The sequence below is a fragment of the Equus caballus genome, chromosome 20 (assembly GCF_041296265.1).
Source record: "Equus caballus isolate H_3958 breed thoroughbred chromosome 20, TB-T2T, whole genome shotgun sequence".
Lineage (NCBI taxonomy): Eukaryota > Metazoa > Chordata > Mammalia > Perissodactyla > Equidae > Equus > Equus caballus.
In genome coordinates this window covers 34985427-34998050 of record NC_091703.1, presented here as the reverse complement: position 1 = coordinate 34998050, position 12624 = coordinate 34985427, and the positions used below count along the sequence as shown (strand labels likewise).

The following is a 12624-nucleotide window of genomic DNA, read 5'->3' as shown; positions in this document are numbered from 1 at the left end:
TAGAAGGCCGGGCGGAAGTCTACTCCTGGGCGGCCTTGGTTACCGCGTTCTCCGCCCCTGGCTACGTCATCGCTCTGAGCCCGCGATCCGCTGCCCGCGCGGGCGCCGCCCGAGACTGTGGGGCCCCGGTTGCCGCCCCCTCAGGTAAGGCCTTCTCCTTCTCACCCGTCGCCCCTTTTCTGCGAGCTCCTTCTCTCTTCTTACCCTTTTCGTTGCTCTGAGAGCACTGCGCAGGTTCCACTGCCGTCTGCCGTTCGGACCCCGCGGTTGCCATACTAACCCCAGCGCGGGTAGGGGGGTCTGGTGCCATCGTCTTGGCGACGGAGCGGGTTTTTCTCCCTTCCCGGGCCACGTGGTGCCCCAAGGCGCTGGTGTCCGTGATTTCTGAAGAGAGGAGGGAATGCTGGTTGATCCCGATGAACGGGGGCTTGGATGGCAGTCTGGTTCAAGCAAGGGGTAGGGAGAGGCAAAAGACAGGAGTAGGCAGGCTTGGAGGGATGGGGCTGGGTACAGTATGGACGGCGTGTGAACCCTGGGCGGTAACAGTGGAGAAAGATGTCTTGGGCCCTGCCCCTGAACCAGGAGCCACCATGTTGGTGATACCCCCCGGACTGAGCGAGGAGGAGGAGGCTCTGCAGAAGAAATTCAACAAACTCAAGAAAAAGGTGAGGGAGTGTGTGTGGGCATAGCCCAAACTTTCACAGACTCTGCACTCTGAGAACACCTGGGGTGAGTGTGAGGGGATGGGGGGGGTTCTTCCAGCTCATACCTGGAGACATATCACCTCTCAGCGGAGCTTCAGAGGTGGGCTTTTCCCAAGTCTTGGTGTGTGTCTTCTCTCTTTTCTGTGCAGTCTGCCATGGAGTTGTCTTTCTTTCCCATGGCTTTTAGTACCATCTAAGACCTGGTGATCCCCCAGTTTGGTTTTTCCAGTTGCATCCAGTGTCTTACTAATAATCTTCAGCTATCCAAAATTGAAGCTATCCTCTTCCTATCTATTTGACTCTAGTTGTTTTCTTGATCTTCCAAATAAGACTGACCACATTCAGTTCTCCTGTGTGTTTGGAATCAGAATTTCATCTCTGACTTCTCCACGATCTGCATAGCCAAACATTTGCCAAGTCTTCTTGATTCTTCCTTTGAAGTAATTTCTCCCATTTATGTTTTCCTGTGTGTTCCATAGGTCAGGTCTTTGCTGATGCTCACCTAGACTGTTGTAATGGTCTCTCAACAAGTTTCTCAGTGTTTTTTTGGACAGATTTCTTCACTCCTGTCAAAATCATCCACAGAAAACACAGAACTTTGTCCTTCCTCTTCTCAAAAGCCATAAGTGGTATCGCATTGTCCATAGAACAAAGCCTTAACTTGGTGTTCCTTTCTGATTGAATGGAACCAGTCACTAGTCCCAAAACTTGCATTCCCAAAGCCTTCTTAGCTGCCTCTTTACCACTCTATTTTCTGTGTCTGAAATGCCCTTTTGTCTCAATCTGTGTTGTATAGATTCTACCCAGGGCCCAGTTTAATAGCCACTTGGCATCAGAAAGTCTTGCTTGTTCTCACCAGCAAGCCATCTGCACTTCTTACAATCATTATTGACAATTTGGTCTGTTCATTTTATTTCTCAGATTGTAAGCCTCTTGAGGGGAGGAACTGCATCTCATATTTTTGCATATCCCTGTTACAAAGTAATGGTGTGTCCTTGTTAAATAAACAGGCGATGGATGGACGAAATCCTCAAGAAAGACACTTAGACTTACTTGCAGCTTATATCCTGGGGCTCTGGTCCATGATTGAATTCCTTGTATTCAAATTCAAAAACAGACCCTGGAAAGCCTCTGGATACCATGGTTTGGATAGATTGGGTTTCCCTGGTTTTGTAGATGATCTGGGGGACCATATGTGAGAAGCAGGTCTGCTTCGTTGTAGCACTGAAGGGCACCATTTGCATTGTTTTCTCTGAGAAAGGTGTCCCCTGGAGTGATGTGCCCAGGGGCCTTGGGAGAGGACCTAGCCAGGGACTGGCCCTCACTGACCCCTTTCTTCTCACTCTTGTTCCCAGAAAAAGGCACTGCTGGCTCTGAAGAAACAAAGTAGCAGCAGTACAGCCAGCCAAGGCGGCGTCAAACGCTGTGAGTGACGGGGAAGGGAGACGAGCTGGAAGTGGGCAGTGCTGGGCTGGCCTCTGTCGCAGCCTGGCCAACGTGCCTCTTTCCCTCGCCTCTCCAGCACTGTCAGAGCAGCCTGTGGTGGACACAGCCACGGCAACAGAGCAGGCAAAGCAGCTAGTGAAGTCAGGAGCCATCAGTGCCATCAAGGCCGAGACCAAGAACTCGGGCTTCAAACGTTCTCGGACCCTAGAGGGGAAGTTAAAGGTGAGTACAAGCGAAGGATTGTTCAGAGGACCCTTGACTTCAAAGGGCATCCCTCCAAGTTGGAATGGAGGTAGGTTTAGGGGAAAAGTAATACCTATTCAGTCATGGACAAATTGCTGTACTATTCTGAGTTTCAGATTTCTTATCTATAAAATGAAGAAACAGGATGATTTCTAAGTTCTTCTGCGTTTTACACGTTCTGTGGCTCTATCCCACCATTTATTTGAGCTCTTGGATTGTATTACTCTAAGAAGTTGAACAGACTGAAAACGTCATTAGGTTCAAGAAATGTCCAGATAAGCTAAATACTTTGAGTATATTAGGTTATTTGTAAAAACCACATACTCAAGTAAGAAACATACAAGAATTCAAAGGAAAAAAAAGATAGGCCAGAGGGTGTCAAGAAGAGAGTGAGGAAAGAAAGAGCCTTTTTGTCTCATGGTTAGGCAGCGTCCTGCTCCCACACTGAGGTAAATCTCTGCCTCCTTCCCAGGACCCTGAGAAGGGGCCAGTCCCCACTTTCCAGCCGTTCCAGAGGAGCATATCTGCTGACGATGATCTGCAGGAGGTAATGGCTCCTGGTGCCCTGTCCCTGAGGCTGGGGACTGAGGACGATGAGAGACCCACATTTTGGGCCACATGCCAGCAACTAGGAACCATCTTAAATGTCCTTGGTCTCTTTTTCAGTCATCCAGACGTCCCCAGAGGAAATCTTTGTATGAGAGGTTAGAGTTGGATATAGGACTGGGTCCCAGTTGTTGGGGGCGGAGGGTGGGGCATTGATTGGGTTCTTGGGAGGTTTGGGGCTGGAGTGGAAGGAGCCGGGGCTGGGGAGGGAGTGTTGAATCTCCATGGGGTCTGGGAAGATGAGGTAAAGGCCCTCTTTGATCCTCACTGTCTGCCTCTCCCCAGCTTTGTGTCTTCCAGTGACCGACTTCGGGAACTGGGGCCAGATGGGGAAGAGGCAGAGGGCCCAGGGGCTGGTGATGGCCCCCCTCGAAGCTTTGACTGGGGCTATGAAGAACGTGGTGGTGCCCACACTTCAGCCTCCCCTCCCCGAAGCCGCAGCCGGGACCGCAGTCGTGAGCGGAACCGGGACAGAGACCGAGATCGAGAACGGGATCGAGACAGAGATCGGGAGCGGGACCGAGACCGGGAGCGGGACAGAGACCGAGATCGAGACCGGGACAGGGACCGAGACAGGGATCGGGACCGAGACAGGGATCGGGATCGAGACCGAGAGGGCCCTTTCCGCAGTGAGTTATCTTGGCTGGTGGGGAAAGTGACCTCAGAGAGGGTCCTACCAAGGTGGACCCTTCAAATGGAGGGTGAGATGGGCACATCTTGTGACTGTGGGTCCTGATCCCATAGGGTCGGACTCGTTCCCTGAACGCCGGGCCCCTCGGAAGGGGAATACTCTGTATGTGTACGGAGAAGACATGACGCCCACCCTCCTCCGGGGAGCCTTCTCTCCCTTTGGAAACATCATTGATCTCTCCATGGACCCACCCAGAAAGTAAGAATGACAGTGGAGCAAAATGATAAGTCCTGGGAGGACCTGGGGTGTGAGACCTGGTGGAGGAAGCCAGCCTGTCTCCAGTGGCCTATTAGTAGTAGGTTTGGGTGGGTCCAGAAGAGCCCGTAGGCTCTCTACTGACCATGTTTTCTCTCATCCCAGCTGTGCCTTCGTCACCTATGAAAAGATGGAGTCAGCAGATCAGGCCGTTGCTGAGGTTGGGACTTCCCAGATCTGTTCTTCCCGTCCCTCTTGCTATTCTCATGTATTCTCTTTAAAATACCAAGAGCCAGGAGGAAATAATTTCCTCTTTACAGAGAAGGTGTCTCCCTGTTCATGCAGGAAACCTTAAATTCTCAGATCCCTGCTCAGTGTACTCCTAGGATGACAACTTCTGGAAATGTTTCTTTGGCTTGTCTGTAACGTTCCCCCACATCCTCTGCCCCTTCCCCTCTTCTCCAGCTCAACGGGACCCAGGTGGAGTCCGTACAGCTCAAAGTCAGCATTGCCCGCAAACAACCCATGCTCGACGCCGCCACTGGCAAGTCTGTCTGGGGCTCCCTTGGTAAGAACGAGATTCTTTCTCCCTCATCCTGTCCCCCGCAGCTCACCCCCTCTTTTTGTTCCGCTTGCCTGTCCTTGGGTTCCTTAGAGGTGATACAGATCTGGATTTGTGTGGAGGCTGTGGGAATGGGAAGGAGAATTGTCAGGCCCTCTGTCAGTTAGAGGTAGTTGAAGAAGGAGAGAAAAGGATTGAAAACGACTCCCAAGGCAATAACTGGAATGGGGAAGAAAGTGGATGCAAGAGTCAGGTTAGTGAAAAAGATGAGCATCTCATGTGGCCTTGTTTGTTTTGAGATGGGGTGTAGTTGGTTTTGTAAAATAAGCATTTGAAATAAGGGATCTGGTACTTAGGTGTGAGGTGAGGAATGAAAACCTAGAGTCATCTACATCCCAGGGTGGCTGCAAAACGATAGTATCATCAGGGGAGACTGAATTTGGAGAAAAAAATGACCCAGGATTGGACTTGGGGAATATTCAGGGAATATGTTACAGAGGAGGACTGTGTTCCTCGTGCCCCACAATCCTCAGCCCTCCTGACATGTTAGGCTGAAGTTGAGGGTGCAGCAAAGGAGACAAAATGAGGGATCAGAGAGCTAGGCACAGCGTCAGAGGGGCCTGGGCCACTGAAGTGATCAAGAAGGAGCTTGGAGGAGAAGGAGTTATCAGCAGGGTCGAGGTACAAAGATCTAAGAGACTGGGGGCTGGTGGGAGGAGATTCACTCCAGCCCCAGAGTGGCAGGGATGGAATCCTTGAAGGTGGGGTGATGGGAGGGACACATCGGGTGTAGGGAGAAAAGAAGAAGAGGAAGGAACAACTCAGGGCTTGAGGAAGAATGCTTAGGGCCAAAGCTATACCCCACAAGAGTTCTCCTGATGGGCGAGTAGCATTTCTCAGTGTGAATAAACTGTTTTACCTGAAATAGATTTTCCTGGTAAAGGAGTAGGCAGAATGAGGGGTTCAGAGCAAGAGTGGCCCTTCAGACTAAAGGAAGGAACCAGAAATGACCAGCATGTCAACAAAGGGCTACAGAGATTTTACTCATTTTTAATTTTTGACGTACTGACTAAAAGCGGTGGGTTAACATGATTTGCATGAGTCAACAATGACATTTTGGGTTTTTCTAAGAACAAAACATTAATTACAATATCCACATGTGCCACAGTAATGGTGTGTGCTTCTTGCCAGTGGCGCTGGGTTGGCAGCCACTGGCCTAAGGGGGTTAAGGGGAGAGAGAGGCCATCCCAGCCACCAGAGGGCAGCATAGAAACTGAGCTTCCAAGGGCCAGAGGCCAGGACTGAGTTGGTGAGACTCTGGGCCTTGGGGCTCACCAATACTCTTCTTCAGACCTCAACTACTCCTTTCTTCCTTTCCTAGCTGTCCAGAACAGCCCTAAGGGTTGCCATCGGGACAAGAGGACCCAGATTGTCTACAGTGATGACGTCTACAAGGAGAACCTTGTGGATGGCTTCTAGGGAATGGAGCTGGATTCCGTGTGCCTCATCTGCCCCAACGCTGGTCTCAGTAAAACACTGAGGTGGAAGCTCACCCATCTCCCTCAGCCTCTGGTTTTTCAGCACTTGGGATTGGGATCGAGCCTTTAAAAACGGCTGTTCATTTTGATCTTAGTTGTAACAACATGGCCAGTGCACGTTCCCCACTCCCTCACCCCAAAAGGATCTTGAACACAGGTATTGTCGCAGCTGTTTTAATTTGGTCTCATGTCCCTTGCCAGCAGGAAACTCCTTATAGAAATCCCAGACCCTCGTCTTTGAGTTTCTCCTTGAGCCAGGGTAGCACTTGGAAGAGGTTGATGTGAAAGTCTCGAGCGTGAGCAGGCACCTGCAGCTGCCGCCTCTGGTCTTTACAGACATCCACTACGCCCCAGCTGATCACGCCAACCTGGAGAGGGCGAGGGGATGCCACGGATCTTTTGGTAGAATTCCTTCCTACTCCTAGGAAGCACAACTACTCCGTTGCATATGAGCTGACCTAGAAGAATTAGACTAGGGATCCAGCTCAGTCCTATTCTCTCTAGGCCGGACACATGGCCCTAAGCCAGCCAGTTCAAGGAATAGTCCTAAGATGAGGCAGGCTCTGCCCACCCCTTTTCCAGCCACGTGCACTGTGCTTTCCTGCTTTGAGCCCCATGCTGACCACTTGGCATCTCCCCACAGGTAGGAAGGGGAAACTCACCTGAATGAAGCGACTCCTCTTGTGAATAATCAGGGGGCCACCAGAGTCACCTACAGGGTAGGAAAAGCTGTAGGGTAAAAAGACTCTTGGGCCTCAGGAACTTGCAGCACAACCACAGAGCCTTCTCTCACCTCTGCAGGTGTTGGGGTCAGCGTAGGGATTCACCCCTCCAGTGCAGAGGAACCTGGGGGTGACCACCGCAGAGATATCCTTGACTTTGTCATAGCCTGAGGCATATTGAGCATCTCTCTCACAGCTGGCTTTCTGTAGGTGAGGTGGGAGCATGGAGAAGGGTAATGAATAAAGCTGGCTTATGAGCCATTGGGGTCTAGAGGACCTCCTTAGGATCCAACATTCCTCACCTTTTCCCCATTCTTGATGTAGACTTCCTTCCGAACCAGCATCTTCTTCCCCTCCTTGGACAACTCAGACACAAACAGAGCTTTGATATCCTTTGCAGGGAGCAGTTCTTCCACTGAACAAATGGACAGACTGGATCATTTCAGCACTCTCCCTCCCCCTGCATTCTCTCCGTTGCCTTTGTTACTCATCATATGTCCTTCAACCCCTTTCTCTGATCCAGGAACTGGGCAGGGCTCATCTGCTCCTGCAGCTCCCTCTCATGTCCCACTTGTCTCAGAATCTTACCCTTGTGCTACTCTCCCTGAATATGTCTTACTCTGTTGCTGGCAAGTGGTTGACCATGGAAGCCTCAAAGCTTGATTTGTTCCCTCAGTACAGGGGAGACAGATGGGCCTGTTAAGGAGAAATGGGGAAACTCAGGGATGGCAAACTCTGAGCCTGCCCCAGTCTTCCAGCCGCACCTTCCCAGCCTTTTCTCCTTGGAGATCCAGATGCCTCACCTGAGAGTCTGGCCATACGTTAGCTTCTCCTTGAGCTTGATCAGGGCCACATCATAGTCATAAAATTCAGAAATGCCTTCTGCTTTTTTCCCATTGATGTTGTAGTTGGGGTGAAATAGGACCTCTGCTATCTCCAAGTCCTTCTTGTTCCCTCCTGGGGTGGGAGGAGAGTGGGCACCTCTGGACCACTCACTTTTCTGTGGGCAGCCTCCTGGCTCTGGCCCTGTGTCATCCCTAACTCCAAGTCTTCCCCATCCCTAACTGGTGCAAGGGATGGGGCTGTGTTGAGGACAGGTGGAGTGTGGGATCTTGAGAAAGAGGGAGGTGTTGCCTAGAGGGCATGGCTGGAACTTTCAGGATTGATCGGCTGCATCCTTACCCACGTTGACCTTGATTGAGTGTTTCTGGTCATCTACCGTGAAACAATGTGCCGCTGTCAGCACAAAGTACTCAGACACCACGGCCCCCATACAGTTCTCATGTCCCTTCAAAGGGCGCTGGGAACAGAACAGAGGAGGAAAGCTCAACTTTCATGACCACCACCATCTGATATGAACATTTTGCCCTTCCCCTGCCCCCATTTCACCCTGACCTCACCTCCCACAAGTCCCCACCAGAAAGACACTGTGCTTACAGTGACTGAGATCTTGGCCTGCCACGGTTGCTTGTCGTAGTCATTACCTTTCCTGTGCTCCCAAACCATGCCACACAGACCCAGAGTCCGGGTTTCATCTGCCAAGGAGGGAGAATGTGCTGGAAGCTGGGACACTTCCTTTCCAAATGGCAATAGCCTTTTGGAAAGGGACACCCACGTGTCTGGGGAGCAGAGGGCCATAAGGAGGAAAGGAAATGTGGGGGTATTTGTTTCCTTACATTAAGGGCAAGGAACCCCTGTGGTATAGAGCCCCAACTCTTACTAGCTTGCTGTCCCTTGACCTCTCTTGGCCTCAATTTCCACATCTGTAAAACGAGGGACTTCAGAAAGATCTCTGACATCATTCTGAGCTCTGTGATTCTAGATCAGGAAGTAGTCAGTGCCAGAAAACAAGAATAGTGACACTGAGATAGAGTAGGAGGAGTGAGAAAGGACTTCCAGACTGCCAGAGCTTCAGGGGGAGACAGGATGAGTGACTTTGTGGGACTTGGAGAGAGCTGAGTTTCCTGACCATCTCCTGTACTTTTCTGATATCTTCCTACCAAGCATTTGAAAGAAGACATCCTCCAGATTTTCCATGTCCTTGACTTTGAACACGTGTTGCTCTCCATCCTTCTTGGAAGCCAAAGCATTGATGTTCTCTTGGTTCACCAGAGGCCCAACCCCAAACACATAGATGTCTGAGGGAGAAAAGGGGAGAGTGAGGGCCTAGGCCCTGTGGCGGGCGGGGGAGCTGAGAAAGCAGGGTGCTGGGCCTTGGGAGATAAAACTCACCCAGATAATCCTCTCTTGGGTTTTTGCGATCCCTGCCAATGTCCAGCAAGTCACGGATCTCATGAATGACAGGGACTGGGTCACCACCCATGTTGTGCAAGCCTGCAGAAGAGACAGGGACCGTGAAAGGGGGAAGCAAAGAAGGAAGAGAGTCAAGGGAGATAAATTGGCTAGAAGTAGTGACACACATGGCTGGGTAAGCAGGTTGGGGAGGGGATGGAAGTGACAGATCACAGCTCTAAGGAGAAGGGTCCCTCCTTATAAAGGCTCACAGGAAAGATCAACATGGTGGGGGCTCTGAGCAGCACTCAGAACCCCAACAGTGAGTCTAGTGTTACATGTGGAGTTAGGGGCCACACACTGGTAGGAAAGAGTGGGGAGTCTAGGGCAGGAGACAGGTCCCTTCTGACCATCAGTCATAAGGAGGATGACATGGCGGGTGCGGTTCCAGCCTTCAGGGGGAGCGTTCCCTTCCCAGCTCATCATGCTGTATACTGCCTGGAGGGCCTTCCTGGTGTTAGTCCCTGTCTTCAATTTGTGATCTGTGGAAAGGGAAAAGATTATCACCTCACCGGTCTTTTAAGCCATCCTTGAACCCCAGAGGCCTATCAGCAACTGAGATCCCACATCTTTCAACTTGTTAAGTTGATCGTCATGTCACTGACTTCCCTTTGACCACAAAGTGACCCTTTCAGCCCCAACAGGTTCCCACTAAGCGCCATTCCCCCATGACCCTTCTGTCCAACCACAGGCTACAAAGTGGTCCTCCCTGCTCCTAAATGTGGTCTCATTACACCCTCCCCACAACACCCCTGAACTTTCTGGCCTCTCTGACCCAAAAGTTGACCTGCCATTCCCTTCCCTGACCTCTAACCTTCATAGCTGATTTCATTGAGCTTCTCTGTGACCCAGTCTGCATCACTGCTCCTTTCTTGGGACACTCTGATCAAAACTTTGGGGACCGTGGCATATGTCACTAGACCATATCTTGGCTTCACCCCGTAACTTGCCACCTGTGGGTGAGGGGAGCAAGGGGTCGTGGCATTGAGAGTAGGATACTGTGGGAGAGTTCAGCAGGTTTGCTGGGACAGGGACGGTTATAGTAAGAGACTCAAGGACTAACTGGTTACCCTGAGGTTCATGGAGGAGTCTGGGTTAAAGGTCAAGAAACTGCTTCAAGTAAAAGAGGAGGAGGACAGGATAGGACCTGGAGATTTTCAGAGGGGCTGGGAGCACCAGGGAGCTAGTACTGGCAGGGCTGCGAGGGCCATTGAGGGTCCCCACATGCAAGGGGAGGGGGCTCCACCTTCTCAATGAAGTCTCTGAGACAATTCTTGGCCCTTGTGAAGTTGTGAGCCCCAATGCTGTCTGATCCATCCAGCACCATGTAGATGTTCATGGAGCCTGAGGGGTCCAGGACAATCTTCCTCTTCTGTTGTTCCCCTAGGTGCCACCAGAGAGACTCAGGCTCCAGCACACATGGTCCTCCTGCCCCTTCTCCATTCTGCCCCAATTCCCTGCCCCGCCTCCCCTCTCTGCCTTCAAACCTGGGCTGTGCCCCTCCTCAGCCTCAACTCCTTCTATGGTCTCTGTCAGGGAAGACAGAAAGGCTTCGGCCACCTCTGCAGGGGTGTCATACATAAAGGAGTCTGGGAGAGATAAAAAATCAGGTCAAATATCTGGGAGGGTCTGGGACACAGTGACCAGAGAGACAGGCAGGGGATGCTGGGTTTCCAGGGTGGGAAGGCTCAAAAGCGAGGAAGTTCTACAGGGAGGTTTAGAAGTGAGGAAAGAGCTGAGTTGTGGTAGGAGGAGAAGACAGTGCCCTGGTGTGGGGACCTGAGGATGGGAGAGCAGGATCTGACCTGAGGGCATGGATCAAGGGTCACCTTGGCATGAAGGTTCCGTTCCACTCCAAGAGCCACCTTCCTGGCATGTTCGCCGCTGGGAGCCACGCAGAGTGAGCCCCCGGCTGCAGTAGTAGGTGACACTGTCTTCGAGGCGGTACTGGCTGCCCACCTTCCTTGTGCCAAGGGGGATGCCTGGATTGGGGCAGTACCCCGCTGCAAAGGCATGAGACCCAGAGGGCAAGGTAGAGCATAAGAGCTGTGGTGCCTGTTCCTCAGGCTGCAGCACAGTCAGGGAGAGGGTACTGTTGTCAGGGGAGGGGATGCTTCTCACCTCCATCATCGCAGATGGCTGTTTGCCCATCCCACCGACCATTTTCTTGGCAGGTGCGATTGGCAGAGCCGCGGAGAGTGTAACCATCATAGCAGCGAAAGGAGATCTCGTCACTCAAATTGTAGTAGGCGGCCCGGGGCCAGTACTCCCCATTCTCAAAATCCTGTGGTCTTGGGCAGCGAATTGCTTTGGGGGAGGGGGGAAAGTAGAAGTTACTGAGAGGGAAGGGCTGCCCTTTAGGGTATCCCTGCTGGTCTCAGGGACCCTGTCACTGAGAAACAGTGTCTTCTCAGTCCCACAGAAGCAGTGTCTACCCTCAACCCCTGGAGAGTCCCTCAACCTATGGGGAGTCCCACTTCTCCTCCCTCCCCATTTCTGAGTGTTCTGCTAACTGCCAGGGCTGCCTGGCACAGGGTGAACGCTTAGTAAAGGTTAGCTCCCTTCCTCCTCCCTCCTTCCCACCACCAGCCCTGGACAGCTCCTACTTGTTCAGCCCAACTTGTCCGCCTGCCTAGTATCAGTACAACTCTAACTGGACCTTGGCTGCCACCTGCTCCGTCCCTCTGCTCGCCCATGCCCACCCTCACTGCCCTCCAACCTCTGCATTCTGCCTTCTTGACAATCTTTTGGTCTTGGGTCTTCAGGGTGCTCCAGGACCCCGTGGATTTGCAGGTGCGAACTTGCATGGGGTACGGGTAGAAGCCAGAGGGGCATTTGTACTCCAGAGCCTGGCCCTCCTTGAGAAGCTGGAAGGAGCCACCTTTGATCTCTACTCCCGTCAGAGAGCAGGAGGCTTGGGGCTCGGCCACAGCTAGTGGCATCACACCCACACCTAAAGGGAAAGGCTGATGAAACCCATGCTCACAAGGCCAAGGAGAAATGTTAGGGGCAGAAGCAGTGGGGACCCTTTCTTACCTCCAAACAAGAGGCCCAGGACCAAGGGTACCAGGCAGAGTTGGGGGCTGAGATTGCTCCCCATGACGATGGAAGAAGGCAGGATTGAAGCTGGGACTGGGGGCAGATGGCCTATCCTGCTTGCGCTGAGTGTCTGCTTGGCTCAGTATCCAAGCTGAAACTCCAGACCTGAGCCTGGTTGCACTCCCTCCCCTGCCCCCCACAACCTCCAGCCTTTTATGCAATGTGTGTTCTGGCACCTGCAGCTCACCCCGCCTGCCCTACCCACATCACTTTCCGGAATGTCCAAGTGGGAGAGCCCCACTGAGCTGCCAGTCAAAGAAATAGAAACTGCACAAGCCCCACCCTTTGCTGCCCAAGTTCCAGGACTCTCCTCTTGAACACCTCCTCTCAGCCCCAGTTCCTCCCCAATAAGTTCAGACTGCCGTTTTAGCGACCAGAAATAAGGCCCCAGCTTGCTCCCCTGTTGACTCTGTTATGGAGCAGAGTCCAGGCACTGTTTGTCCAGCAGGGTCTCTGACCTGCCTTCCTGCAGTTCCTGGAATCATTCTGGCCTTCCCCTCCCCCGAAGCCAACCCCCAGGCAGAGG

At 52.3% G+C, this 12624-nt stretch overlaps 2 protein-coding genes across 2 annotated transcripts; one reads left to right on the top strand and one right to left on the bottom strand.

Annotated features, from left to right (window-relative positions):
• The first annotated feature begins 5 nt into the window (after window positions 1-5).
• NELFE (negative elongation factor complex member E) lies at window positions 6-6141 on the top strand. Its single transcript, XM_001492712.6, has 11 exons — window positions 6-144; window positions 583-665; window positions 2060-2129; window positions 2227-2372; window positions 2866-2940; window positions 3060-3097; window positions 3285-3628; window positions 3744-3888; window positions 4051-4105; window positions 4351-4453; window positions 5829-6141. Exons 2-11 carry the CDS (start codon window positions 591-593, stop codon window positions 5924-5926), a joined length of 1149 nt encoding a protein of 382 aa, XP_001492762.1. The 5' UTR covers window positions 6-144; window positions 583-590; the 3' UTR covers window positions 5927-6141.
• CFB (complement factor B) lies at window positions 5478-12608 on the bottom strand. Its single transcript, XM_001492552.4, has 18 exons — window positions 12036-12608; window positions 11719-11952; window positions 11121-11306; window positions 10829-11002; window positions 10487-10588; window positions 10246-10382; window positions 9814-9952; window positions 9350-9481; window positions 8940-9041; window positions 8708-8845; window positions 8145-8242; window positions 7890-8007; window positions 7511-7664; window positions 7327-7403; window positions 7010-7122; window positions 6779-6911; window positions 6648-6697; window positions 5478-6353 (listed from the first exon to the last, which is right to left on the bottom strand). The coding sequence occupies exons 1-18, from the start codon at window positions 12097-12099 to the stop codon at window positions 6198-6200; spliced, it is 2307 nt and encodes a 768-aa protein (XP_001492602.1). The 5' UTR covers window positions 12100-12608; the 3' UTR covers window positions 5478-6197.
• Window positions 12609-12624: the final 16 nt, after the last annotated feature.